This window comes from Neopsephotus bourkii, unplaced genomic scaffold (assembly GCF_033783945.1).
Source record: "Neopsephotus bourkii isolate Nb327-2 ecotype Australia unplaced genomic scaffold, CSIRO-AGI_Nbou_v1 NB_739, whole genome shotgun sequence".
Classification (NCBI taxonomy): domain Eukaryota; kingdom Metazoa; phylum Chordata; class Aves; order Psittaciformes; family Psittacidae; genus Neopsephotus; species Neopsephotus bourkii.
The window spans coordinates 695,921-722,880 of NW_026901237.1; the positions used below are offsets into that span (position 1 = coordinate 695,921).

The 26,960-nt window shown below is 41.0% G+C and overlaps 1 protein-coding gene across 2 annotated transcripts in view; it reads right to left on the bottom strand.

The window, feature by feature from the left end:
• Window positions 1–4,648: 4,648 nt before the first annotated feature.
• Window positions 4,649–26,960, bottom strand: part of RYK (receptor like tyrosine kinase) — a 55,448-nt gene continuing 33,136 nt past the window's right edge. For both annotated transcript variants that reach the window (XM_061354421.1, XM_061354420.1), the window contains exons 10-15: window positions 13,790–13,859; window positions 11,319–11,451; window positions 9,749–9,858; window positions 8,092–8,251; window positions 6,476–6,612; window positions 4,649–5,674 (exon numbers count right to left, since the gene is read on the bottom strand). In XM_061354421.1, coding sequence (XP_061210405.1) covers window positions 5,563–5,674; window positions 6,476–6,612; window positions 8,092–8,251; window positions 9,749–9,858; window positions 11,319–11,451; window positions 13,790–13,859 — 722 coding nt within the window. In that variant the 3' untranslated portion in view covers window positions 4,649–5,562. The remainder of the gene's footprint in view (window positions 5,675–6,475; window positions 6,613–8,091; window positions 8,252–9,748; window positions 9,859–11,318; window positions 11,452–13,789; window positions 13,860–26,960) is intronic.

A 26,960-nucleotide genomic window follows, 5' to 3' on the forward strand; every position in this document is an offset into this window, starting at 1 on the left:
AGGTGTTGTACATCTCCAGAAGATGGTCCCCAAGTGGCCACACTTGGCTGCAAGTCCTTCCCACACAAGCTGCACAACACAGCAGTTCCCAGCCTGCTGGATCAGAGGCAGCCCCTGACTTGGGTGCCAGAGGGCTATGAAATGCACGGGGTCTTTTGCTGCAATGTGAAGAGGGTACGTGAGGAGGAAGAGGAGCCATTCTTATGTCTTCAAGCAATAATTCCATTACAAGCAGGCACTTCTGCTGGAGGACAGGATACAGGAAACATGGCTGCAGACCAAGTGACTTCCAACAGGGAGCCACTGTATATATCCCCACCACAGTTACTGTATGTCTCTGGATATAAATCCAAGTGTCTCTGTACACAGGTCCAAGCCATTTTCATTGTCATTTACAGAATGAAATTAACTGCACCACACAGGTCCTTCTGTTACAAACTAGTTTCAGAAAGATGAATCTTGTCTCACTAATGAGCCCAAGTGCTCAGGTTTCTGCTTACTTGCTAAGTATTGTGGCTCCAATAAACTGAAATGAAGTGCATCTTGTCTGAGCGGGAAAAAACATGGTAGAAACTGAAACTAGAGCTGAAGAAGAGGCTGGGGGGCAGGAGGGAGGGAGAGGAAGAGACAGGGTTATTTGATGCATTCAGCCACTCCCACCCTAGGAATGCACAGAAGCTGACAGCTGAATCAGAAATGCACTTGGGGCAGTTATTTTGTTTAACTTTGCATATTTCCTGGGTTTATTAGTGGAAAAAGGTTCAGATTTGAAGCTTTTATAAAGCTGCTATGTTTGGCTGCTTCAGCTGCCATGCAGCCGTGAAAAGGGGATTTGCTCTCTGGAACATCAGCCTTGAAGTGAGAGCTGGGCCTAGAGTTATAATGAGCCACACTTGTTTATGTGACTGAGAACAGTTTCTGTGCCATGAAAGGAAGGAGACAGACCCAACATTATTATTGCCTTTTCCAGCCAAGGGAAGCGTGACAGCAGATGGCTCAAACACAGAAAGCACTATCAAAGGTGCATTCTGCCGCTAGAGTTCTGGTGCAGCTGTAGGACTCTAATATAAGCCAGCACATGAGAACACACACCAGGCTTTCCCCAAGTTTTAGGCCCAGTGTAATCGACCCAAATCAGGCTAATAACTCACCTTGAAAAACACTGGATTTTACATTCAGATCTTGCTTCTGCTACAGAGCTACTGCACAGTAATACAAGCCGCCTCGTTTTATCAAACACGCAAGCCTTAGCAAGGGCTTACTTAGGAGAATGATACAAGAGATGCTGCTTCAAGGCAAGATACAGTTAAGAGGTCAAGATAGGCAAGGTTCACTCCTTACAGGAATGAGATGAGCCATCAGAAATAAACATGTTCCCTCTACCCCCAAAAAAATGCCCTCCCTGCAATGCCATTTCAAAGAGGTATTCGCAAGACAGCACCCCAGAGAGAAGGTATGTTCTCCACATCCTTCCCAGGGAGGAAGCAGCAATTAGCAAGTGCATCACTGGTGAAGCACATGAATGGCTGCAGGAATGTCCTTATCTGGTTGCAAGGAGCTGGATATGCGAGGGTGTAAAAGCCTCCCTTCCCAACAGCAGCACCACAGATTTCAGCTGCCAGATGGGCTCCTTATCGGGCACTCTGTGGCTCCAGGAAGCTATCTGGATCAAACCTCAGTCCTCAAGCAGGCTGCCAGCCTTAGGAGGCTGCCTGCCCTTTTTCTTATTTGAATTCTCCCAATGCCTTCTCACTAAAATTCCTGTTTTGAGATCAAAGGCTATGGCTGGGCTCACATTGAATCCTGTGATAATCAACCATAAAATCCCAGACTAGTTTGGGTTGAAAGGGATCTTAAAGCTCATCTAGATCCAACCCACCACAAGCAGGGACACCTTTCACTAGACCAGGTTGCTCCAAGCCTTGTCCAGCCTGCTCTAAGGTCTTCCCCCCAAAGCCTTCTCTTCTCCAAGCTGAGCAAGTCCAGCTCTCTCTGCCTGTCTCCATAGCAGAGATGCTCCAACCCTCTCCTTATCACCAACTGGTCCATCCATCAAATCCATGCTTCTCCAGAGACTAGGATGCCTTGAGGGACACTGTCAAATGCTCTGCACAAGTCCAGGTAGATGATATCAGTTGCTCTACCTCTATCCACCAATGTTGTGGCTGCCTCACAGGAGGCCACCAACTTTATCAGGCACAATTTGCACTTAGTGAAGCCACGCTGGCTGTCACCAACCACCTTCTTATTGTCCATGTTCCTTAGCATAGTTTCCAGGAGGATCTGATTCTGGAAACAGATCTTGCAGGGCACTGGAGACTGGTCTGTAGTTCCCCGGGTCTTCCTTTTTACCTTTTTAAAAATGAGGATTGTATATCCCTTTTTCCAGTCACCAGGAACTTCACTGGACTGCCATGACTTCTCAAATATGATGGATAATGGCTTGGCAACTTCATCTGCCAGTTCCCTCAAGACCACAGATAATCTCCTCAGGCCCCATGGCCATGTGTACCTTCAGGTCTCCTGAATGACCTCAAACCTGAGCTCCTAGAGCAGGCAGTTCTTCTTTCTCCTGGTCCCTGCCTTTGCCTTGTGCAAACTGGGTGGTGTGGTTGGAGCTCTTGCAAGTGAATACCAAGACAAGAAAGTCATTGAGTACCCTGGCCTTCTCCGAGTCCTAGCTAACCAAGTCTCCCATTTCCTTCTGGAGAAGGTCTAAATTTTCCCTTGCCTTCCTTTTATCCCCAGTGTATCTACAGAACCTTTTCTTGATGCCTTTTAATGATCCCTGGACAGATTTAATTACCACAGCTTTAACTTTCCTAACCTCATCCCTGGCTGCTCAGAAAATTTCTCTGTATTCCCCCCGGACTACCCGTCCTTGTTTCCACCTTCAGCAGGCCTCCTTTTTGTGCTGGAATTTGTCCAGGAGCATCTTGTTCATCCAGGCAGGCCTCCTGGCATTCTTGCCTGACTTCCTCTTTGTCAGGATGCATCACTCCCGAGCTTGGAAGAGATGATCTTTGAATATTAACCAGCTTCCTTGGGCCCCTCTTCCCTCCAGGACTTTAGGTACAATGAACTCATACAAGGCATCTAACTCAAGGTAGTTCTGCTATCAGCAAAATGCCTATCTTAGCTTTAAACCCTGTAGGTGAAACACGTTTAACTGAAAAGTAGCTTTTCCAAAATGGATAGGTGCACCTATACCTTACTGCCACACTAAACCACTTCTCAGTCTCTAATGATGTGCACACTCATCTGGGAATAGGTAAGAAATAGCCTAGCAAAGGGAAAGCTGACACAGTTTACTATTGCCACAGCTCCTGCTGATGAAGTGGAGCAGCTTCCCCAACCCATCAGAAGACCCCAGCAGTTAGATTTCACTGCAGTTACCTATCAGATGTGAACAGATCTTGCAATATATGTGTGCATGTGACTCTACGCTGTGAAGCACATACAATATGCATACCATTTTCAACCTGGGCTGTTTTCCAATCTCAAGTAAATCTTACAGCTATGACCTCTGTAGATTCCATCATAATACAGGTCTGGGTATGAATAACACTGACACCGAGAGTTTTAACAACCAAGTAATCATAAACAGGTACTGACATTAAGTAGTTTCCCTGTGTCAGAATGGAAAAAGACCGTGAAAGTCCACACAGTCAAAGCCTTACTGCTATCCCCAACAAACTGTGTCGCCAAAGCCAGTCAAATGAAACCAGTCTGAATTCATTCAAGCAAACACAGCCCATCATAATATGCCCAAACTTGAGCCAGCAGGAAAAAGTTCCTTCTAGGATACAGCACGCCTTGGTTCACTAGCCACAGGTAACTAACACCGAAGTACAGAAGTACAAAATTCTGCATTTTGCAGGACACTCCTGTTTAGCTCAGCAATGCAAAGGGGCAGCCTGTAAGACAGAGAAGAGCCCATGCAAAGTTCTGCCTCACAAGATACCAACTAGAAAGTATTCTTTCAGCAAGGTTCAGAACTCTGGAAAGGAAAAAACCTCCATGCATCTGCATGACACAGCCAAATCCAGCTGCACAACATGGCCACATCCAGCTGCTTGTACTTGCAGACCAAAGTCGCCTAAAATGCAACAACTGCTACAGAGCCTGTCAGGGCAATGCTCCCAACCATGCAGCATGCAGCTGCACAAACACTTGCGGCTGCGGGCACTTTACTCTGAAGGTGGAGTGAGACTAAAGGCAATTTTCCCTGTTTCCCATTGTGCTAAAGCTCAACCTGCCTCATGCCACCATGCAGAGCATGCAACCTACAGTTCACTTGGAACACTAAGTTATTCTACAAATATATTTGTTACATATATAGAATATTAAAATTCCTGAGGCTCAGTCAATGGGTCACCACGTATTTTCCCTGTTCAGTCCTACTAAGTAACATTCAACTCGAAATAACCTGGAGTGGAATGGGTATTTGAAGAAGGCTGCAGGACAATCTACTAAGTCTCAGGGACTAGGTTCTGCAAGGAGGGAGGCAGGCAATCCACCCTGACTTCACACCAACTCCAGTGCAACCACCACCTCTACACCACCCTGCACAGTCAACACACGGGGCGATGTGAGGGACCAATCTTTCACATTAGATGTAATAGAAAAACATTCTTTACTCTGCAAGTGTCTTTACAAATATATATTTATATATTTAAGCCCATTTCAGGCCATAAAAGCCCATAAAAAACAATCAGTACCTTTTTGAACAAGAGAAACTCCGATTCAGAAGTCTGAGGTGAAAGACTCCCACACAAGGGCTGCTTTGGCGCTTCTCTGAAGGCCTCTATTTAGCACATAAAATCATCTTAAAAAAAAAAATCACATCAGCCTTTTATCTGAAAGGAGGGGCACCACTTTTACACCTCCTTTACTGCTCTTTGTATGAGGTAAACTGGAATCACTTTTACATGAGCACTTACTACTTTAAAAAGGAGATATTGTAACCTGAAGACCAGCCTTTCCAAAAAGCATTTGTGAATGGGTTAATAAAGTAAGATGCCGCTTGTGGATCTAACCACAATGTGCTGTTGTCTCAAAATAGAAGTTGATACTAAAAAACTATTCCAGATACATACAAGTACAAACACTAGAGCTGGTCAGAAAGATTCAGTTTCAACATTTTTAAGAAGCAGGGAACGTTTTCTGCAGTGTGTTTTTTGCATTGATTTCCCATGCTTCACTTTTCTACCTGTTCAATATACCCTTCAAAAAATAATCACGTCTGTTGTAAGAGTGCAAAGTCCATCCCGATCTTGTGTTTAAATTCACTATCACTACATTTTAAAAATCCTGATGGCAAACAAAACTGTCGATTTAACTTAGCAAAAGTGATATCTAGAAAATATTCAACATCAAGAGGTCTTACAAAAAAAACGTCAGACTACTAAGGCATTCTAAGGCACAGTGTTTTGGAAGAAGTGCTTTCTCCCTTTAGTGTTGCTTTATACACATCATGTGTGTGAGTTCGAGTGATGCATGGAGCTGCAGATGTATGCCATGCCTTCTCCCAATCGGTGAATTGAATCTTCTTCTGCAGTTTCAGACGTAGGCTCCCAATGCTGCATGAAATTCAGTTAGACATTGCACCAGCTGCTGAAACTTGGGTCTTTCTTCAGGATCTAGGGCCCAACAGCAGGCCATCACAGCAAACCTGCATGGCAAAGACAAACAGAAGATACGAGAATGTAAGCCAGGTGACCACTGTCCTGACCTGAAAGTGAAAAACAGCATTTGCCACTGAAAACCCTGCTGAATGGAGAGAGAAAAGGAACCTGTACCTTCTGATACACCATGCTGAAAAACTGCTTCAGAAAAAAAAGACACCTGGAATGATCAATAAACATGCTGTGACTGGAAGTACATGGACAGGATACAAGTCAGAAGCAGTCCATGAGAAATACGTAATTCATGGAAAATTGCTCAACTATTGTAAAAGCAAAGTTTAAAGTGTTTCTGTGGTAGGCTTACAGGACGGGGATTTGGAAGAACACACAAGGTAGAAGGTAGTACCTGTGCATTTGCATTCTCCTATACCATCAGGATTATGAAAAAACACCTCAAGCACTGCCATTTAACACCAATAAACACAGTACTTCTCCACAGTCCTGCTGACAGAATAGAGATTCCCTCTACCTAGTGGCTTCCTACACTGCAGCCCTAAAAACCCCTGCCCCTTTGCCTCCTTCCTCCCACTCTGCTGATCAACCCCATTTCTCTCAGGTGTCACAGTAAGTAAAAGAGTTGGGTCAGGATTAAATGAAACTCAACACCACCAACAAAAAGCATTTAATTTTAGCCCAAGTTCCTTGATGTATGCCATGCAAATACTCGCACAAGGGTTTGTCTAAAAGGCAGGGGAAGGCAAACTCGTCTCTGTCATTGATAAGGTTGGCTTAACATGACAGTTACAAAACAGACTTTCTATCTTCCCTCCAAAAACATGATGACTTACAGTTCATCAGGGCAGTTGATGGGCTGAGCTATTCGATAGCCATCCTTTAAATAAGCAGCCATCTCAAATGGGTCGATGTCAACATACGGAGTCTGTCCTAAAGTCATCAGCTCCCACAACGTTACTCCAAAGGCCCACTAAGAATAAAGAGCATGGAGCATTAACAGAACGCGCCAAGTTTTGGTGTTCCACCAGAATCAGTCATAAATAAGACTACACAAACCAAGAGAGCTTTACATAAATGCTGTATATATACACAAAAGTTCAACATGACCATACATTGTCTTGACTGGGGACAATTAAGAATCACAGACCAGATGTTAAGTTGAATCTTAGTGCACTTAAATCTAAGTGCTAACAAAAAACACCCCACATGTTCACTGCATTTTTCCCGTATGACGTTTCAGAAAACGTAACAAATCTAAGGGATATTTAACACCAAACCACAGTTTTGAAACATAATTTTATATTACTTTTTACCCCTTCAAAATACTACAGAAAATTCCTCAGAGGTCTGTGAAATTCAAAGATTCAGAAGAGTAGAGTGAATGAAACCTTAATTTTTTTTAAACCAGTCATCTGTATATTTTGAATACAGGCTCCGAAGTCAGACTCATGAGAAAAATAAAGATTTCATCTAAGTAAACATGACAGCTGGATCAGCACTCAACACATTCAGCTGGCAATAGTTGCCAAAAGGAGCTTAGGTGATGAAAAATCAACTAATCAATTCACATGCAAGCACAGTACAAGTAAAATTATTTACTAGCTGGTATCAAGAGACTCAAGTGACAAAACACAGGTGGTGCAATCTCCAGATTTCTTATACCCATTCCACAAGTAGCTACAAAAAAATGGCATGAAGAGACACAGAGCTTCATTTCCAACTGAGGGAAAAAACACAGAACTAAAATTCAGCAGGAATTGTGTTTTGTTTTTCTATGTTCTGGTCGATTGGTATAAATGTTGGCAGAGAATGAGCACATTAGGTAAGTTTCAAGCCAGCAAAACCATTTTAAAGAAACACATCCAAAAAGCAAGACTACAAAACGTGCCAATTACATCTTAACAGACATCATCTAAATTGTTTGTAACAGATTTCATTACCAAGGACTACAGAATCACAGAATGGTTTGGGTTGGAAGGGACCTTAAAAGCTCATCTATTTCCAGCTCCCTGCTACAGGCAGGGACACCTTGTTAGCATGAGTATAGCCACTAGGTCAAGGGAAGCAATTCTTCCTCTCATTTCTTTATCTGTGAGACTACAACTGAAATACTATGTTGTGGACTCTATACCATGTTAATTTAAATAGCAGACAAGTCCCAAAACAGGCTACTCCCTGAATTTAACTGCCTTTCCTACTAATACTACCAAGGAAAACAGGGTATAAGGGAATATTCTGCCATGCAAGAAGGGCCTGCTTGACCTTTGAGCTATCTGCTGCAAACAGCAAATATAGGAAGCAGGTGTACAGATGCTGTTCTGGGCAAATCACTGTTGTCAGTTCAGTACAGCTGAAAAAGGGGAAGAATGTCATGAAAATGTATTTACAGAGTGTAAGAGGGACCAAAAAAAATAAACAATCAAGCAAAAATAAATTCCCAAACACTTACCACATCACTAGCGCTGGAAAATTCGTTGTTAACCAGGCTTTCAAGAGCCATCCATCGAACTGGCCTGTTTTCATTATCTCCCAGGCAATGGTAGTCCATAGGAAATAGGTCTCGAGAGAGAGCATTGTCTGTAATCTTAACCTGAAGTGCATCATCAATGCTAATTTAAAAGAAAAGAAACATTTAGCAAACTTGGCATTAAGAGTTTTACAGAAAGTATTTATGCTCAGTCTTCAGTTTCAGACTTGGGATTTAATTGGGGAACACTAATCAACACTTCAAGGGACTAGCATTCTTCTAGAGCAAGACACACTTATTCTATGGTAATCAAACATTATCAAAGAACATATTTATTCTGTATTAACAGATAAGCACTAAAAAAAAAATCATCAGTCTTAGATGAAATAAAAATCAAACATTTACAAGTGAAAAAAAAAAAACAACCGACACCCACAGTTAAACTAACAACTCCCTAAAATTATTCCTGCTCATTTGGCGATCCTCTTTCAAATCAATTACATTTCAGCTATAGTACCTCTGTACCAATAAAGAGCCACAGATTTAAGCAAAATGAGATCTAGTAATATCTTGGTAAAGCAACTGATATTATTTGTGGCCTGAAAGCTTGTTTATGGTAAAGCAGAGCTCACCAAATCTCAAAATCACCTCTAATAGGCAATTCCAGGTTAAAGATTACATTCATCAGTAGTTCAGTTACCTCATTAGAAGGTGCATCACTGACAATTTGTACACAACCCTGAGGTATAAACCTGAGGTTGCTTCTTTGTCCTTTTCTTTCATTACTAGCTCATTAACAGATCAGTGTGTAGCCAGGAGGAAGAGGGGGTATCTTTAATTCTGAAAAGTAACTGTATTACGATTTGAATTAGGACCTTATTTGCAGGTATCGTAAAACTATGCTCTGGGACTAACTCCCCTCTGTGATACTTTCAGTTCAGTGAACTTTAGGCAGAACGCTAATTTTCTGTTTCCCCTTATTAGGTATTAAAGCAGATGAAGAATGAGCACAGTTGGCAGTCTCCAAGTGATGGGTTTAGCTGAAAGCCACCAAACACCTCAGTCTCTACATTTTGAGCATAGTCCAGTCAGAAGATTATCTCAAAACTCCTGTCATGTCATTCCTACCATTATGAAGCACATGCCTATCTATTCATCACTTGACAACTAAGAAACCTACAAATTATCAAAGCCATTAAGCTATTATTTAAGGAAAAAAGAAAAAAAAAAGAAGAAAAGCAACTTCACACAAAAATCTATCCATTGATAAACTGCCAAAGATATTCCAATTTTATTAAAGCTTAAGGGAAGCTTTAATATTTTTCAAGTCTTTGAAAAAGTGATAGACAAAACCTAGCCAAAGTATTTAAGATGAGGATGTTCTGCTTCCTTGAAAACCACAATTTCTGGTTCACCTCATGGTTGGAGGAAAACAATTTCACTAACAGAACTATTCACCCAAAAGCTGGAAAACCTGAACAGTTGCATATTGTGAAGCAGAGAATCAGGTCAACTGAAGAAAGCCATCACAGAATGGTTTGGGTTGGAAGGGACCTTAAAGTTCTAACTTCTCTTCCATGGGCTCTAGCTACGGACATAACATTGTCTGCAAAATGACTCTAACTCACTGAGTACTTACACACAGTTTCTAGCAGCCAGGTCTTTGTGAATGACCTCCCGTCTGGCCAAATAACTCATTCCGCAGGCAATCTGAATAGCCATATGTACGAGATCCTGCTGGGATATTGCCTGCAAAAGCAAACAACCATCACTGTTAGACCAGTGCCCACAAGGTGTTTTTGTTGTATTCTAGTGCCCCTGACTCTTCCCCACACCTTTAACGGAGCACAAGCAACAGTCAGTATCTACTGCTGAAAACGAGTATCAAAGGCTGTTGCTCCATCTACTTTTACAACTTCACGGTCCTACATAAATTAAACCTTTGCACATATTTACACCCTGGACTTCTTTTTCCATTTCTACAGTGTTTCAGAACTTCAGCATGCAGATGGACGCACTGAGGTTGCAAGACTGCGATCAAAATAAACCAAATGCTAAATTAAAACAATAATAAAGTGGCTTCTGCATGAACAGTTTAATAAGAACAGAAGCCATGCATCACTGCTGAAAACTCAAGGAGTTTGCTTTAGGTATTTGTAGAAAAGTTTCTTCTTAAAATAAGACACCAAATGTCACATTTTTTTATAGTTAAGTACAGCTGTACCTACTTGCTAAAAGACAACTCCTGTTTGACAGAATACAGGTTCTAAATACAATTTATGCTGAAATTCTTGGAAAGGGATAGTAGTGCATTGCATACAGATTTATAATTTGGATTAAGCAGCAAAACAACTAAAATCCAAGTTGAAAGAACCTAGCAATTTATCAAACTTTGCAGATTAACAGAGGTAGGTGGCCCTTGCTACTTTGAAATCTGGTACGTAACAGGGACAAATGCTGACCTCAGGAAACAAGATTTCATTTTGTGCTTGATTTAGTCTAAAGACAAGCCAAACCAAGGTGAAGTTGAAGACAAGATAATCCTAACAAGAGGGATTACACATACATCACTTATTCAGATTATTAAAAGTAAGCAAAATATGTTCTTATCCAAGAATTATTTTCTCTCTTCCCATGAAATGTATTCAACAAGTTCCACTGAAACACAGTAAAATTACGAATGCTGAAGAGCATACACAGCAGTAAAACCAGCATACTGCTTCCTTTACTATGTAATTAAATAAATCCAATTATTTTACTTATTAACAAATCCACAGCAGCACAGAAGTGCTTTATGCTTACTATGAAATCAAGAATTACAGTAATTAAAGGGATAATCTATTAATTACACAAAAAATAAAATCAGTAAATCTCATCTTTCCCCATACACCATTTCCCCCTGGGCATTCTAACTTAAACCCACAACCATATACATCTTTTAATTTTTTTTTTTTAAGATGGGTTGATACACCAGGCACTACTCAAACCAGAGTTTAACTCAGCTTCATGCTCTCTGAACATCTGTGATAAACACAGCCAAGAATGTTTTCCTTGTATAAATCAAGACAAACACTTGCTGGGGAACCCACTTGTCAATTCTCTCATTGTCACCAGCTAGCAAGTGAATACTACAACTATTTTTTGTCATACACAGATGACAAAATAAGTCCAAGTGTAACAGGCAAGAAGTCACAGATTTCAGAGTGTACCTGAGGATTGTTGGCCTCTACCAGCTTGCACTGTCTCAAGAATAGTTTAAGGTTCCCCCAGTTCATGTATGGCAGCAGCACCATTGGTTTCTCTCCCTCTTCTATACAGACATGAGTGATGGGCAGCAGATTCCTGGAGGGCAGACAGAGAAATTCCCAAGTTCATGAAACTGAAATTCGAGAAAAATCTCTTGATCCCTAAACACAGTAAGTGAAAACAACTCAACACTGAAGAAAAGCATTTAATCTTGCATTACGAATCGCAGAGGACAAGATCTCCAAATAACTGCAGCCCTTGATAATTTATTTAATAAGATTATATGAGTATTTTCCCATCAGGAAGAACTCCCCAAAAGTCTTCACTTGGTCCAAAAGGACTGAAACAAGTTTCTGTTAGTAGAGGTTATAGTTTATATTAAGAAGCAATATATCCTCAGCTTGGAAGTCTAAATGCAGCCACAAATACAAGAACATACAGCTCCATTACAGTGGTTTAAAAAAAACCCAAAGTCAAAACCACCATGTTTGAGCCACCTCAAAATGCCAGAACAGATAAATGTAGTTTTCAATTAACTAAGCATTAAATTGCACTCTAAATGCAGAAGTACCTCAGGGGTTTTATCATGGGTGTTTCAGAATCACAGAATCGTTTAGGTTGGAAAAGACCTTTAAGATCATCCAGTACAACCATAAGCCTAACACTGACACATCCACTACTAACTGACTTGAAAGCGCCCATTCTGGCTCAGATAACCCCCATGCTTCATTGTTTCTAAATATCTTACCACAGTTTCAACGTATCAATTGGTAGACACCTGAAGCAAACCATATATAGTTCCAATTTTCCACAAAAGGTTTTTAAAAAAAGTTGTATCTTCTCCTGAAAAGATATTACTAAGTCTCAAAAAATTATTTTTCAAAGGGAACCGGGAAACTTCCTGTTCTTACTTGAAGATGTCTGACAGGCAGGTGTCACACCCATGCGCTCTACATACCATCTACCTTTGATCAAGATAAAGGTCCCAGCTCTATAGGCAGTGTACAGAAGAAAAGCTTTTTGGACTTTTTAAACAGCTGGACTTGTAAAAGGGAGCATAGCAGCTGATTTTGAGCTATGAGAGGGGGGTGTTTCATTTTGTTTCAATTTAATGTATGTTTCCCCAAGAACCTGATACTCCTCTTAACATAACCCTCATTTTAGGTAAGGCCTTAACTAGAACAACTCTTAGAAAAGGAACTTCTACATGTACTATAGAATTAATCATCGTGCATGAACTATTCTCATTTTATTCACAGTACCAGTAAAAAAAAGATCAATTAACAGTCTAAGAAAATCAACAATGAGTGTGGGTTTCTTCTTATCTGCACCCTTGCCAGTAATGAAGATCCTTAAGGTCAATCTCAGCCTTTAATCCAAGCTGCAAAACTGCCCCTAATTCAAGCTGTTTGAGGCATCGATTTAAAAAACTTAAGCCATCACCCCCAAAAACCCATGTCATTAATTCTTCCAGAATACATCCCATCAGTGGTGCTGCAATGCCATACTAGGACAACACACGTGCAAGGGTCCAAAAAAAGCATTTCCTTGTATCCAGGTGGGACAGTACCTAAACCCAGTAATTTTCTGCATCATGCAGAAAATTATGAACAATACAAACCAGACTAGTAAATTAGCTAAACTGACAATCAACCTGCACATTTACTTACTCTTATCATAGACTGGTTTGGGTCAGAAAGGGCCTTAAAGCTCATCCAGTTCCCACCCCCTGCCATGGGTAGGGACACCTACCACTAGACCACGTTACTCCAAGCCCCATCCAACCTGGCCTCGAACACTGCCAGGGATGGGGCAGCCACAGCTGCTCTGGGCATCCTGGGTCAGGGCCTCAGCACCCTCATAGTGAAGAGCTTCTTCCTAGTATCTAATCTAACTCTTGTCAGTTTAAAGCCATTCCTCTTTGTCCTATCACCACAGGCCCTTGTCAAAAGTCCCTCTTCGATCTCATCGGCCCCTTTAAGTATTGGAAGGTATCATGAAGATCCACCACTTTTAACAACTAGGCTTCTGCAAGAACCAGCAGAAACCAACATGTGCCTGCAACATCTTTTTCTGTAAAAACTAAGGATATATAAAAGGAGTAACTACCCATATTTTACTGAGGGGTTTGAAACACTAAAGACTTTCCCCATTTCCCCATACACTGCTACAGATCACACAGATAAGAAAAACGCTTATAAGCACTTTCTGCAATAAGGAGCGTACCTAGAATTCAGTATTTTAAAGTGACACAAATACAGTTTTAGCTCTTTAAAAATTTGAAACATACAAAACATTGCCAAATTCTAGAAGGAAAAAGAAAAAAAAGGACAAAAAAAAAAAAAGAGTAGTTTCCTTTCCCCTAGGGAACTTTAAGCAGAAGTATTTTCAGTTCGCATAGATACAGTTTTGTTTATAAACACTAATAGCTTACCTGTGATGAAGTCCTCTGAGTTTACAGCTTTCAGTCAGCATCATTGTCACCTGTACCTCTGAGGCTTGATCTAATTAAAAGAAATAAAAAATAAAGTAACCACAGGTATAACTTTGCGAACAAAACAACTTAATAATATTTGGTCCAGACTTACAAGTCAGTTGAGGTCATTTGAGCACAAACAGAACTTGTTTGCCTACTTTTGTAAAATGGAATTAAAAAAAAAAAAAAAAGCCAAACGAGCAAGCCAAGTTCTAGGGCATATTTCTGCTTAAACAAATGGGGTAGAGCCGAAAAAGGAAATCAAACACTCCAGGTGCTGACAGACTGTATTTTTGCCACTTCCTGACAGCTTCTGGGCAGGCATGAACTGCCTCCTCTATGGCCACATCCTGCACATGGGGCTGGTGCTGCTGGAAGAAGTGGAGCATGCCACACGTTTCCCTAAGCCACAGATGTACTCAGAAGACACCGCTTCACTGTGCTGCTGAATTACCAGCATAGGCTTCTGCAGTTTACTGCCGCATTGGTGGAGACCATTTATTTCTAGATATACTTATTTATTTGCTCTCTACTTGAAGCATCTGACTCTGGCTAACCTTGGAAGTGTTTGCTGTTCTCTTCCCCACCTCTGAAAAAACATAAAAAGCACTGCTGCCAAGTAGAATTCAAGCATGTTGTAACCTCAGTAGCCCTCAGCAATCAGAACATCTACTGGACAGAAGCAGAAGTATTGCCTGTAGCCCCTTCCCCACAAATACTTTTGAGGTTTGTTTTGGTTGTCTTTTTCTCCCCTCAGGGAACCTTAATGGGATGCAAATCAGAGCTCTGGCAATCCCACCCTCCTCATACCTGGCTGCATTTTCTGTCCCTCCTTCGTGCTAGAACTAGCGCCAGTGTGCCTAGGCAGCAAGCTGGCACAGGAGAGAGCCCATCTAGGGCCGATCAGTTTTTCTTGAGGCATTAGGATGAGTTTACATATTACAGATGAGTCAAACAAACATTTTACTGACCTGGGAGGAAGAAGAAGAGAGAACTCATCTGCTCTTTCCCCTTCCTCAGTCATACCCTCCTACCAGCACCAGCCCTGACACCCTTTCCTAACTGCACTTTAACCCTGAAAAAAAAGGATGGCTTTTGGCCGACTTGAGTGGTGAATATGGTCAGTGCAGATGAGCATAAAGTAAGCACAAAGCCCAGAGGGAAAGCACGGCCTCCCCCTCATGGCAATAGCAAGCTAAATGGATAGGCTGTAACCATAACTGGCACACAAATTGGCATTTAGCTTTCCAGACCTGCTGGAAATGAAGACAGCTTCAGACACAACACAGCTCCTGCCTAAGAAGGGCTCATCAGAAATTGTGCAACTCAAGAACCTGCAAGCCACAGAGTATCAGCTGGATTGAGAAAGTGCCCCTAAGTCAGGGAAAGGAATGGTATCCCAAGGCAAACTACTTCAAAGGCTGCTTTACCATCTTGGCTCAGGAGAGATTAAAAAGGAGACATGCCTTCCCAAAAGCATACAGGCACTAAGGAAGAAGATGATGAGGTTATAAATGCAGACACAAGTCCTAGGCCAGAGGCATTGAACCCTGAAAGTGCCTGGAAAGCCCTAAAGAGTATCAATGCCTGGACCTTGTACAGGCTGGAAGCACCAAGACCACCAAAAGCCAAACCACAGCACTCTAGAGAAGTCCAGACACAAAGGTGCCATTAGATCAGCAACAATTACAGCTGTGGTGTATTATGGGACACATCAAAACAGTGCATTTCTTTGTATTTGATAACAAGTTACATATGGGGGGGACAGTATAAACAGGTTCTTGCAGTGCTGGAGAAATGTAAGTAATGGTGAGTTGAAGCCTCTAGTTTGCACTCCAACACATAGAGGCATAAGAAAGGTCAGGTCCTACCTAATGTGCAGCAAGAGTACTCAAGTGTTTTCTATGTGATGAATTTGACATGTAGGAGAGAGACTTCAAAAGCCTTGTAAATAAACAAAAAAATCCAAGATACTACATTAAAATTAAGTTACAGAGGCATGAGATTTAGGTTAGGTATTGGGAAAAAATTCTTCCCCATGAGAGGGGTGAGACACTGCTACAGGGTGCCCAGAGAAGCTGTGTGCCCCATCCCTGGCAGTGTTCAAGGCCAGCCTGGACAGAGCTTGAAGCAATCTGGTCTGGTGGAAGGTGTCCTTGCCTGAGGCAGGGGGTTGGAACTGGATGACCTTTAAGGTCCCTTCCAACCCAAACCAGTCTGTGACTCTATGAATGGCTGAATTATCCAACTATGATACAGGGCAAAAAGCATTAACAAATAGAGGTGTAGTACCATACTATAAGAAGTTAGAGGAACTGCCAGAAGGCTACTAGTACACAGCTTCAGATTTAAGTGCATTAATTACTGGAACTCAAAGGCCACAAATCTCTTCAACCCAGCATATGACAAAGGGAGGAAAGAGATTACTGGGTGTGAGTTTAAGCCAATTAAGTTGCTTATACACTTTTTGACTCTGTGCTTGCTTAACTGGTTTGCTTTTAAGAACCACCATGCAATAATTTGAAGCTCTAAATTAGAGATTAAGACTGGCTTTAATATCTACAGAACAAGTTCATCTGGTTCGGACAATGCACCTATCATCTCCTCACGCTAACGCTAAGAGACAACACTCACTGATGCCTTTCCCTTTCCACCACACAGGGTTTTTCAGCAGGACGCTGCTACATTTCATTTTCTTTCAGCTTGGAGACACTATGCTGTAGTTGTTGAGCACCCAAAAGGACAGCTGACTCCCATTCAAGTATATACGGAAATCTAAATCTTATCTACTGAAACAGTCCCAGCATCCGTATTGTGCTCTCTTATCAATATTATTTCCTTGTTTTCAGTATAGAAAAAACTTACAGAACACCAACAAATTCAACACACTTAGAACAAACAATAGCAGTACAAGTTTAATACTCCTCCAGCTTAGATCAGTGCCAATTTAGAACAACCACACAATTTGATTGTGGTTTTGTACTAGATACAATTCAAAACAGACTATAAATCACTACTCTGAGTGATTCTAGTCAAAAGGGGGTAAAATCCCACCCAAATAATACTACTGCAATAGTCCCCATTGCAATTAAGCTTTTTAAGGCCATTTTCTTTATTTACACAAGAAAAACATTTAAGCTCTATCACATTTAATACATTGTAAACACTTTGAGGATCCAACAGATGGGTCTTCATGGATTAGGAAGGTGATTTTGGTAATGATACATTTTGTTGTAGAAGACCTTGTGCATCTGACCATCTTGCACTGAAAACCCTTAAAAGCAATCCAGAAAATCCAAAGCATTCCTGGCTTTTCATACAGGAAACAGGCAGTCCTAGAGCTAAGCCATGGACAATTCCGGCTTGTTTCACGAGGCAGTTTTATGAGGACACACTAAGGTGAATCCTAGAGATTTGCCTGGGCCAAAGTGCAATCCTGTACCAAAAATGCATATCAAATCTCTAAGCATTACATGTAAGCACACACACGTGGACCTTTTATTCACAGAATTGTTTGTGTAGCCACATAAACCAAAACCTGGGGACTGATCCTATCAAACATGAGACTGCCACAGGCTTCTGTGGCTCCTTTTTTCTGTACCCATGAAGTCATTTGATATGAACACAGCTGCACACACAGCTAAAGAGGAGGGGAAAAGTCTCCCAGAGGGCCAGAAATCTCTTAAATTAGAATAACAACTTAAAACCATGACTGAGGAGGCCACAGTCTCCCATATATTAAATCTGTGCACCAGGAAACAGCCCTGAGTTTAAGTCAAACGCTCCAGGGCAAGGCAACAAGGGCTTGTTACACAACTTCTTCAAAGCCTTAAAGAAAGCTAAACTTCCCTCTGAGATATAAACATTATTTGTGATTAAGAATATGTCAGTGCTTAACAATTCATGCAATTGAAGCATGTTGATCATAAGGCATAGCCAGGTCAGTGCTTCTTACCCCTGAAAGAGCATCATCTATTTTACTTTCACAGCAATATCACATACAAACACCTAAGCAACTCAGTAGCCGACACTTCAGGTCACATGAGTTAAGAGAAGGATTTAATACCCAGTATGAATCCTAGATGTTCAATTCGGACCAAAAAGGTCCAACTTTTCGAAGGTGCCTAAAAACAAGACTATCTGATATAGATGTAAATGCATTCTGGAACTAGGAAGATGCTTTAAAGCACTTGATTTTACCCTTCCTGTGCCAAGAGCCTGGCTGAGAAAGCGCACCCGAAGGCACAGAGCAAGATAAAGCATTTCAAGATGCTTTAATATAGCTGCAAGTTTATCTCATGGTATTCTATTATATGTATAGAGCTAGGCACAATAGGGCCCTTGGCACTACTGTAAGAGGCTAATCTCTCCACACAATTCTGGCTAGTGTTTTACGTGCTGAGGCCCTTCCTGGTTCATGAGGAGAAAGAGCACCAGCAGAATTTTACCAACTTCTCCAAGCCCATCTGCAAAACTGCATTTTAAAATCTTTGTTCATCATCAGTCAGTCACATGAATCATTGTTAACACCCATGTGGAACAAAAAAAAAATCTCTCTGAAGTTTTGCAATGACACTGACATCACAGGAATTTGCCTGCTCCAAAACTGGGCACTGGTAACAGCTGCAGAGCATCAGGCTCCACATTCACTAGGTGGTAGTGTATCAGAAAAGACTCACTGCACACCTCAAATTACCTACCAGAGATGAAAAGCAGCAATTACCTGGCTATGAAGTGGGTTACCTGATGAACTGGATGGCTTTCAAGAATAACATTTTACATCAGACCTCCTAGAACGTCAAAATAGCAAAGCACAGCATTACAGCTTAAAGACTTCAGACCATAGCATGGCCACTGAAACCTCTTTCTTCAGGGAGAAGACAATCTTAAAAGCAATATAACCAAGGGTTATGTGGGCAGTAACACAGAGCAATTTCTTTCAGCACTCCCATCAGAAGCAGCTCTGCAAACACTATAGCCAGGAAGCCCAAGACTTCTGATAAGCACATTTTCTGACCACAATATCTCAAAAGATATTTTACCTAAAGCTTCTCTCACCTTTAGACCATTTGTAAAGTCTTGTTCGTGTGCAAGCTTCCTTCTGTCTCATACTGAAAGCTAATATTCCTCAACATCAGAACACTTATACCACCCATGTTCTATACAGCCACCTGCTTTCACAAAGCTTCTATTACCTTTATTATCTTTCAACTTGTGAGCTTTTCCAAATATACAGTGACAAAGTCCACAAGCTCAGGTCACTGAAGGGTGAAAAGCACATAGGCAGGCACAATGGTCACAGACTGTGTCCACAGGAGTTGAGAATGTACTACTGGAACTGCCCTAAATGTTCAGCTTCAGTTAAGAAAGGTTCCTAGCATCAACACATCCTTTTTAATTACTGCTCCTTCTGCACAGCAATTAATTATGTAAAATTTCTCCCAAGGCATAATTCAATCCCAGTTCAAAGGGAATGCATGCCTGAATCCTACTTTAATCCTTCTACGTAAGTCTGGCTTCTGGACAAACCAACACTCAGAGTTTGCTTCTGTTGTACCTGACATTTTTAATGCTGCTAGCAGTCATTTTCCAAACGTTCCTCTAACAGAAAGATGAACTGCTTAAGGAATGCAAGTAGTCATGATCTAATCTGCTTTTTCATAGGTAGCAAAAAAACAAACACAAATATTTATGCTTTAAAACTTCAAGAGGCCCTAACAGTCAGACAGTGACAAGCTACCATGGAAGCCAGTAGTAATCTGATGGCTTTCTGCCTGCCATAGAAGTGAAGGAAAAACACCTTGCTGCTATTTGGCAGCTCTACTGCATATGCAAGTCCAGGTGCTTACAGAGGCATTCAGGTAACAGCTATACTCTCACACATCAACATTCATCTGCTCTACAAGACAGCCATGCATCCTACAGAACCCAAATCTCTTGTATGTAAAGACATACAGACACAAATGACAACATGAGGAGGTTACGTCATGGGACACGATGCCTCCTCTTGTTCAAATTTCAGTAGAGCAAGATTTCTCCTCCTATCTTGGTATCAAGGGTATTTACCTTGAAATGTGTTTCCACACCACAACCATACAAGCTTACTTTCCAAAGCAACGCAGTTCACAGTTTTCCAAGCCTAATTTTAGTAAGTTCTGGAAGTGATTCACCATGCCACTGCTAAAACAGGGAATGCTGTTTTGGTTTTCCTACGTTACAAATACACACACCATTTTAAACGACAGAGAAGTGCAGAGAAGAATGATTTACTATTCCCCTTCATAACAACAATACCAGAGCCCAAGCAGCTACAGCAAATAGCAACAAGTAAAAGGTTCTTTGCTCAGTAATTCACTTAATTTCAAATGAAGCTAAAAGTGTAAGCCAATGTTAAGTGAAACTGGGGAACAGAGACATAACTGATTTAATGTTTCGAAGTCTATCAAATGCTAAAGGGCAGCAGATAACACTGAAATACAAGTAGTGATTTTTAACTGGATGTATATTAAATTGTACTACAGATTATGATTTTTTACACCCTGCAGAAGCATACGGAATAGGAAATCTTTAAGTTAAGAAGTACAGTACTTTGGACACCAACCTCAGATCTGCCACTCAATTTTAATTTTTTTTTGGTGTATTTTGTACTATTTTAGGTCTCTGTGGTTTTTTTGTAGTAAATTGGGATTACATGACAAATACAGTGCATTTTTACGATTATATTCAGGAATTTGCTACTTTTCCCTAATTCTTTAAATTCAAGTATCTTCCTTTACAAAGACTCTTGAGAATTTAGTTCAAACTAGAAGCAGCTCTTTTCTCAATTGTTTTTTCCATAAACTTTCTTCTACAGAAACAGGATCCCATACTCTGATTTTTGGAGGTTAAATACTTTTAACAATTAACTTAAATACTGTATATTTAAGGCAAGAACTTAATGTTTTCACAAGGCAGTGATTTTAAGAATGTACCACCCAGGACAGAAAATGCAACGCAATTCAAGAATGGTACCTTGGGTACAACTGTGTATGCTTGAGGCTGAGACAAGGGGGAGCACAAAATTACAAAAGGGAATATAGAAACCTTTAGAATCAGTTTTAAGTAATGTTAAGTTTGATGGCTTTGTAACAGTAGCAATGGAAAATTACTGAGGTGCATGACACACAGAAAAAAAGTAGACTACAGCTAGAGAACATACTGAGAATTCTTGTACAAGATAAATCATTATAGTTGACATAGTTTTAAGAAAAACAGTCTAGAAGAACGGGACACAGGGATAAGGAGTATCTGGGAACTGCAGGTGTCCAGGATGGGCTACAGTTAAACTAACTGGTAAATAGGAGGACAGGAGGATTATTATGTCTCTGGTGCTAACAAACCAACTAAGCTGGTATAAGCATCTACTGTGTGTGCTCCAAAGGCAGACAGAAGTGATGAAGATTGTTGGAAGTAAACGACCCTGAGACCACCACAATTCTGTAGCATGGAAAACAATTTAATCCATACATAGCCTCATGAATACGTATGTATGCCCAGGGACTATATCTGGAAAACGATGTAATCCATACACAGCCTCATGAATATGTATGTACGCCCAGGGACTATATCTGGAAAACGATGTAATGCATACGTAGCCTCATGAATATGTATGTATGCCTAGGGATTATATAAAGACGGCTTGTGTAGCAATCTGGGGACACACGTTAGGAGGAGCTATCCCCCGTGTCTCCCGGCGCTGCAATGATGAATACCTGCTTGTCAGCTTGAAAACTTTGTTGGCAAGTTTGTTCCTGGAGTTTTCTCTGAATCAAGGTTGTGGTATACTATTGATTATGTCTATTATGAACAAGAAACCTTTCAACTTAGTTTAACACAAAGGTTATTATACTAACTCACGTGACTTAAGGATTGTTTTCCCCTTGCTTTGCATAGACGAAGCTCTCAGGATCTATTTCTACACCTCCTAACTGTACTGGAGAAGTCATAAAGGGTCACCAACTTGCCTTCAGCTAGGTCGTAAGCAGGCCAAAATGGACATCACTGAACAGCAACAAACTTGAACACTATGGACAGTTAAGTTCTGCTTGTTCTAACATACAACATTTAATATCTAACAGGTTTCCTCACGTTTACAATTCAACAACCAACTTGCACTGCAAAGTGCAGGTTTTGTGTCATAATAGGAAACTCTTGTGTACTACAAAAACTCCAAAGGAAGCTGCAGTCCTTAGCTGTACCAGATAAATTAATGGGTAAGGTCCTTCCCCAAAGCTTCCATTACAGCATCATAATCTGTACTGACTCTGTGGGGCACTTTGAGCATCTCCTCTGAACTAGATTAACAATGAAAGTTCTATAAAAGTATAATGTTGGAGGTAGCCAAGAATGCTGAAAGAGTCCTTCAGTGACCTATGACGGCATGAACAAATCTTTGTTAAGGTGGTAAAACAATAAAGTCTTAAAGAGTTAGGCACGCTCATACTATGACTTTGTTTCCAGGGCTTTTCATGGGTAGTTTGTTTTCAAACACTCTTTTCTTGTACATAAGAAAAGCTTTAAGTGGTTAGAAAATGAAATGGAAGCAGTTGGGTTATCTGGAAGAGCACAAGCAGTTGTTTTTAACAAAAGTGTACCTTGGCTAGAATGTATTAAATGAGTCAGGGTTCTGTACCACTCAAACTCACTTCATATGTTCCTGGAATAATACAATTCCATTTGTTCTACAAAGAATTTTCTCATTCACAGGAAAAACACCATTTAACAATGTGTTCTTTAAATCAATGGTGAAAACTGTGTTTTCTTCCTCTTCTGACATAAGATGAACTGTAAGATTCACAAGAAAGTCTGTTTCATGCCATATAAAGGCAGGAGAGATCTGTTAATCACTGCAAGAGATGCAATGCCAGCTTTTGAGAAATATGCCAACTAAGACACTTCCAAAAATTAAGAGTAATTGGAAACCTCCTATTAGAAAATCAAGCATTACAACCTCATAAAACAATTTTACTGTAGAGCAAGAAACACAATGAAGACAGCAAATGCCAGCGAAGTCTTTCATCTTTCTAACAAAGAACTTATTCAGGTTGTGTTGATCCACAAATTTCAATACCCAAATATAGTACAGGTTAACAGATTATTTTTCTTACTGGTAATGAGGCATACATCCTCCATCTTCAGGAATGTCCATTTAAAGAAAGAACAAAAGCAAATTAGCCATAGAAAAGTATGAATGTAAAAGAAGCTAAAACTTCTACGATGACAACTAGCAAATTAATGCACAGTGAAACTGTAAACTGCAAATAGGAAAGAACAACGGGATGGACAACATGAAGGCTTCAGTGAAAGTACGAACAAGTCACACCTTTTGCTTACAGCTTGTGATCTTTGTACTTCCAAAGTTATTAGAGCTTCCAGAAAGCTACCTCTAATTTTGCCAACCGATACCCATTTTTTTCTTTTGAGCTCTCCTCTTTGGCACAGAACACTGCATATAATGGGAGACTCAGGCATCCAGACACAGTCTAAAGTGTTAGATGATATAGCATTAAAAAATACCCTATTATAAATCAATGTATTTCATGAACACGCAGGTAGAAGCTTTGTCACTACCCAGGGCATGTTACAACTCTGCTCTAGAGCACACTACAGTTAGGTGGAAGAAAAACTGTTCTAAGGGATCTGGAGTGAACTCCTGGCACTCAGGGATGAGTTCTGCCTTCATACTGTATTTTTATAATAAAAGACGGGACAGATTTCAAAAGAAGTTCCCTTATGAGGAAAGACTGAGGGAGCTGGGTCTCTATAGTTTGGAGAAGAGGAGATTGAGGGGTGACCTTATTAGTGTATATAAATATATAAAAAGGGGGAGTGTCACGAGGATGGAGCCAGGCTCTTCTCAGTGGCAAACAATGATAGGACAAGGGGCAATGGGTACAAACTGGAACACAAGAGGTTCCACTTAAACTTGAGAAGAAACTTCTTCTCAGTGAGGGTGACAGAACACTGGAACAGGCTGCCCAGGGGGGTTGTGGAGTCTCCTCCTCTGGAGACATTCAAAACCCGCCTGGACACGTTCCTGTGTAACCTTATCTAGGTGTTCCTGCTCCGGCAGGGGGATTGGACTAGATGATCTTTTGAGGCCCCTTCCAATCTCTAGCATACTGTGAAGATGTCTCACTCTCCAAGTGGCCTCTTTGACTTAAAGTTTCCCAGGACAAAGGGAGGCAGATCCAGGCTTTCTCAGTTTTTATGTATTACTGATTCCTTTAAAAGCACATCACTTCTAAAGGGAGAATACGTACTAAGTTCAGTTTGCACTCTTCTGGTTTACAGTAATGCTCAACACCTTACCATGGTGCTAGAAAACGTAAGGGAAGTGGGAAATGCTGCTGCAGCTACTGGCATAACTAGTCAACTGTCCTTGGTTTTTGATACTCCTGGGGAAAAGGAGACAGGAAAGAAGCAAAATGAGAAGGACTCCTCTTAAGAGTGGGAAATACAGATCTAATTATTGTCTGATGAGCATGTCAGCCACAACATTCTTCTTTCCTTGGATATGAAATGAGAAAACTGACAGTGCATTCTTCTTTGTCCCCAATATTGGAAATAATCCATCTTGAAAGATTATGGATCCTGGAACACACTAACAAATGACGGAGGAACAGAAAAAGAGGTCCATTATGACAGGAACCTGATGCTCTGTCTATGGCATGACCTTTCTTCACAGGTTTTCCTAATGAGCATTATTCAGAAGCCATCACTTTAACAGTACAGTATCCTTTTTTGACACCTTTCCTAGTACATCAGAAGTCTTCTCCTAAAAGCCAACATACATGGGCTGCCCATAGCACAAGAAAGCCTTCCAGTCCCACCTACACTAACTGTTGAGCTTCCTTGGGCATGACCAGTGGTTAAAGTGGACTTACTCCATTACCTTTACCACTCTACACAATTTACTGGGATCAACATAGCTTCAAATGGTAACACCTAACACAAAGCCACTTGTATGCCAGTACACTGGATTTATTCTGCAGGGGTGAAGGTGTCACTTATATCCAGTGACACAGTAGACAACTGCACCAAAGGTCATGTCTAGACAAAGTTCCAAGGTTGAGGGAGGTGATTCTCCACCTCTACTCTGCCCTTGTGGGACCTCACCTGGAGTTCTGCATCGAGCTCTGGGGCCCCCAAGTAAAACATTGAGCTGTTGGAGCACATCCAGAAAAGGGCCATGAAAATGATCCAAGGGCTGGAACTCCTCTGGCATAGAGAAAGGCTGACAGACTTAAGGCTGTTCAGCACCTGCTGAAAGAACTTCAGTTCACATCTTCCAGAAGATCCAACCCCTTCTCCATTAATTTGGGTTATTTGGGGTAGCATTGGACTTAATCCACAGTGCACCACTTGGTAAAACAAGACAGTTCTGGAGCACTTGGCTACACAAAGCCTTTTTTAACTTGTTTCTTTTATGACCCTCAGGCTCCTTTCTTGCCTTCAGCAACAGAGATACTTAAGTCAGTTTAATAGTTCTCATACCTATCCTCTCACTTTTGTGGTCCTGCCCTACTCCTGTGTTTGTGCCAAAACAGCAGTGTGTGTGTGGTCACAAAATGAATGAGATGAAGGAAAAAGTCTGGTTAAGAGAGCATTTTTCCTTTTTTCCATAAGCAGATCAGATTCCCAAGTTATTACATGACCCAGCTGCACACACAACTATCACAGCCAGGGTATGAAGACAAAGCTGCTTAATATTAGCATCACAAATGAACTGCTGTAAGGAAAGTGGGGATGTTTATAGTTATTTTCCTAGCAACGTTGTGCTGCCCAAAACAGTATTGTTTCACAGGCAAGTATCAGCAAAATCTATTATAAACTTTGACCATATAGATCCTTTTTAGAACTGACAAATTCCCTACAGACAACAATTACATGAATACCATTACTCCCTGAAGACCATGCTCCAGTTCACTGCAGCCAGAAAATCTTCACTGCAAAAAGAAGGGCTATTGAAATCAGGACATGTGCTGTGTCAAAGATACAAGTCATTGTAAGGGAGAATTATGGTGTTAAGAGTGAATTGGAAGTCCTGTTTTGGTAAAGTAATAAGTAATGATGGGAGGCAGCTAAATTAAGATGCTCTCACAAATCTTGTCTTGTCATTTAATCCAATGCTATAAAAAGTAATCACACTTGAGTGGTGCTGTACAGATGTTAAACTGCCCTAGCTCACAACAGGTTTGGGGCTCACAAAAGCTGTAGTATTTGTTGACTCTGAATAAGGACAGAGAACCACCAAATAACACAGTGAAGGTGATCACAGATTAAAGTGACCTTGGTGGATGATGCCCCACATCAGACTGCCCCATCAAACACAGAGAAGCACCAAGCTCAGACTAAGACTTCGGGGCTAACTTTTTTGCAAACTATATCACAGAAAAATAAGTCAGAAATGTTTGGCAGGAAGGGGCAATAGAAGAGGGCAGAATTCAGGAAGTTCCCAAAACACTGAAAAGATCTATACTTCTTTTATTTCTTTAAATGGGACACTGCTTCTTGCTGGAAGTCAGTACAGGAAAATAATTCCCTTTATATAAGAGGACCATTACTTTCGTTAAAGCTATGACAATTTCAGTAGACACAGTTCTGACTACCACCAACATCCTAAATGGCATAGAATCACAGAATAGTTAGGGTTGGAAAGGACCTTAAGATCATCAAGTTCCAACCCCCTGTGATGGGCAGGAACAACTCACACTAAACCATATCACCCAAGGCCTCATCCAACCTGGCCTTGAACATTGCCAGGGATGGAGCATTCACAACCTTCTTGGGCAACCTATTCCAGTGCCTCACCACCCTAACAGGAAAGAATTTCCTCCTTATATCCAATCTAAACTTCCCCTGTTTAAGTTTTAACCCATTACCCCTTGTCCTATCACTGCAGTCCCTAATGAAGAGTCCCTCCCCAGCATCCCTATATGCCCCCTTCAGATACTGGAAGGCTGCTATGAGGTCTCCACGCAGCCTTCTCTTCTCCAGGCTCAACAGCCCCAACTTTCTCAGCCTATCTTCATACGGGAGGTGCTCCAGTCCCCTGATCATCCTCATGGCCCTCCTCTGGACTTGTTCC